Here is a 3,166-nt window from a genome sequence, read left to right on the forward strand (position 1 = left end):
ATTTTTGCACATGTCGAGGAGCGTGTCAGGCTACATTTCACTGTGTGTTATACTTGTATAACTATGCATGTGACAAATAAAGAACCTTCAACCTTGAACCTTGGGGTGGAACCACCACCTAATTGAGAAATTTTAAAAGAAAGAGCATTTTTACATGTATCACTAATATAAAAGAAAAATATATATTTTATAAATTACTTGATAGGTCACCAAAGCCAGTGACCCAGCTGCTGGTGCCATTGTAGAAAGTGCTTCCTGCTGAGGCTAAGCAGACTGGCTGAATGTAGTCTGTGAAATTCACAGGAGTCGACAGCTGCAGGAGGCACATGTCATTCTCATTTGTTAAAGCATTGAAGTCAGGGTTAAATACTAGAATGTCCGATCCACTTGATTCGGGTCTGGACCGGAAAGATAGTTGCGACCTAGATACACGATTGTGCTGTTGCAATCAGAACTTGGGAAAATAAGTTATGTTTAAGGCATTTTTATGTTATTATCTTTGTTACCACAAATCAGACCAGTAAGAGATGATGATCACAGTGTCACTGAATATTTTTATTAAAAATCTGTATGTCCATTGTAGTCGACCAAAAAGAATTTCATGAGTGAGCGTTTCCTATTTATCCATTTAAAGGCTTTCTTCTTTGGTTTGTGTGTAAATTATTATTCTTACAGATCTATTAGGGTTTGTTTTTTTTTTACTATATTTGGGTAAAGCCGGGTTTAGCAGAATCACTATTTAAAGTCTTTAACATGAGCTAAGCTAATGGTCCGCTGCCTGTCACTTCACATTTGATGGAAAGACATTTCATGTGTTTCTCATCTGACTCTGGCTGCTATTCAGTGTAGTCACAACTAGATCACAACATTACGATCAGAACACATTCATGTTTACATTATGCAGATATATGTTACTACCAACTGTGGAATGGATCTCAGTAGCATCATTAATATCAAAATGTAAACTTTGAATGTTAACTCACGGTGTAATGCAGTGAGCAGCTGTCAGTACCCACTAGTCAGTGATCAGGGATCCTCCACACAAACTTTCATCAATGAATAAAGTTGCCTGCCATGGCCAACTTCCTGGGGATGCATTTTCACCTCCCCCAATTCTGCTGATTTTCACAGCCCTGCCGCACTCTGACAGAAAAAGAAAAGAAAAGAGTTAAACACTGAGTACACCGATCAGCCACGACATTAAAAGCACTCAGAGGTACCGCCCTGCATTAGGATTGGCTCCTCTTTTGCGTTTACATGCGGACGAGGAATACGGAGTTCGTCATGCAACGTCAAAGATATGTGCCTCGTCACGCTGTGCGCCACATTATTGTTTACATGAGATTAATTTCTACAGTGGCAGATAGAGACAAAATACTGTTACTGTTAATCTTACTATTTGCAGTTTTTACACGCTTACATATACACACGCAGTTACTGTCACTCCATTTAAAAAGGCAGAGGCGTCACGGTGTGATTATTTTATGTCTAGTTGTGTTTTTTCCTGTGTAATAATATTCAACATTGCTATCAATACATTTTTCAAAAAATGCCTCTCTGTGCAAGATGGGTTCAAAAACATAAACAGCTGTGGGATACTGTTTGTCCGTGATTTGGACCAGGAGATCAAATTAAGCAGGATCAGCCTGATATTATTTGTATCCCACTAGAATGTGGGATATAAATAATATCCCACTAGAAAGAACTAACTACTCCAAAATTTCAGGAGTAGTTAGTCATTATAAGAAGTGTTTGTGAACTAAAAATCAAGAATGTGGGATACTGTTTGTCTGTGATGTGTAGAGCCCAGCGGGTGCTCCCGGAAAACCAAGTCTGCAGGGAAGACCTACCTTGGTACTTGGGCAGGTGAAGCCAAAGGGAAGATATGCTTCACCATATTTTCTAGTCTTTGGCTTTGAAGGAAGTTGATTTGGAAACATATTTGGCGATGCTTCCTCTCCTGCTTTGCGCTTGTGTGGGAGCCCCATCATAAACCTGTCCATTATACTAGCAGTGTCCAAGCATTCTAGTATTTAACCCTGACTTTGTATTAATCAGACGCCGATGGAGACATGGAGTCGACAGGCATTGGTCTATTTTGCTGAATTACTCCACGAATACAATTTTAAATGATTTTACCCTAAACAAAGTGCCTCCCGTATTTATATTCCAATGGTAGGGTCAGAACTGGACATAAACATGATGAAAGCATGGATCTGTCCTGCCTTGCATCATTGGTTCAGGCTGCTAGTGATGCAATGGTGTTTGGGATGTTTTCTGGTTTCTCGAACATGACAGTGAGTTCACTGCACTCAAATGGCCTCCACAGTCACCAAATCTCAACCCAACAGAACACCTTTGGCACGTGGTGGAAGCATAGAGTCACATCAAGCATGTGCAGCTGATAAAGCTGCAGCAACTGTGTGATGTACATCAACATGGACCAAACTCTCTGAGGAATGTTTCTTGCACCTTGATGAATCTGTGCGATTAAGAATTAGGGCCGTTCTGAAGGCAAAAGGAGGTGAAATCTAATAATTCACTAAGTATATTTTAATTAAATGGCCTTTACGTTTATGATTTTGTCAATATGAAGGTCATCTATAATATAGACCTGTAGAAGTAACACATGTAATACTTAGTATTCTCTTAGTAACTCTTAGTAATACATGTGGTAGGGTATTTGCAGACAAATATATCAGCTATGTGTGATGGCTTTGACCACAATGGAACTCTTGGTGAACGTATTGCAACATATTGCTGATTTTCTTTCATTAACAGTATCATTTCCTCTCAAAATTAACATATCACACCATTTAAAATGTGCTTGTTTTCACAATTCTTTCCTAAGCGTTGAAGACATTTTTTTTTCTTGTTGAAACACATGAGGGCAGTGTTGTTTATCGTCTTTATGCACAGTATAGCTTAGTGGAGTAAACAAAAAAGAATAAAGTTGAAGCTTATCAAATTTGTAAAATTGGTCTTGGATGCTTACCAGGCTGCTGTGCTGGCCGAGTGAGATCGAGCTGGCCGAGTGAGATCGAGCTGGCCGAGTGAGATCGAGCTGGCCGAGTGAGATCTTGAGGGAGAACAAAGGGAAGCGGCGGCGGCCTAGAGGGAAGCGAGCCGGCGTCAGGAACAGGCTGAGAGCTCGTGCACACCGCAC

At 40.2% G+C, this 3,166-nt stretch overlaps 1 protein-coding gene across 1 annotated transcript; it reads right to left on the bottom strand.

Annotated features, from left to right (window-relative positions):
• Positions 1-198: 198 nt before the first annotated feature.
• Positions 199-3,111, bottom strand: LOC106456071 (transmembrane protease serine 2-like; the record flags this gene model as incomplete). Its single annotated transcript, XM_013908230.1, is given in 3 exon segments — positions 199-398; positions 984-1,143; positions 2,996-3,111. Coding segments are annotated over 3 exon segments (476 nt in total), but the record flags the coding sequence as incomplete, so codon positions are not given.
• Positions 3,112-3,166: the final 55 nt, after the last annotated feature.

The sequence above is a fragment of the Pundamilia nyererei genome, unplaced genomic scaffold (assembly GCF_000239375.1).
Source record: "Pundamilia nyererei isolate P.nyererei 1_Seehausen unplaced genomic scaffold, PunNye1.0 scaffold03691, whole genome shotgun sequence".
Taxonomy (NCBI): Eukaryota; Metazoa; Chordata; class Actinopteri; order Cichliformes; family Cichlidae; genus Pundamilia; species Pundamilia nyererei.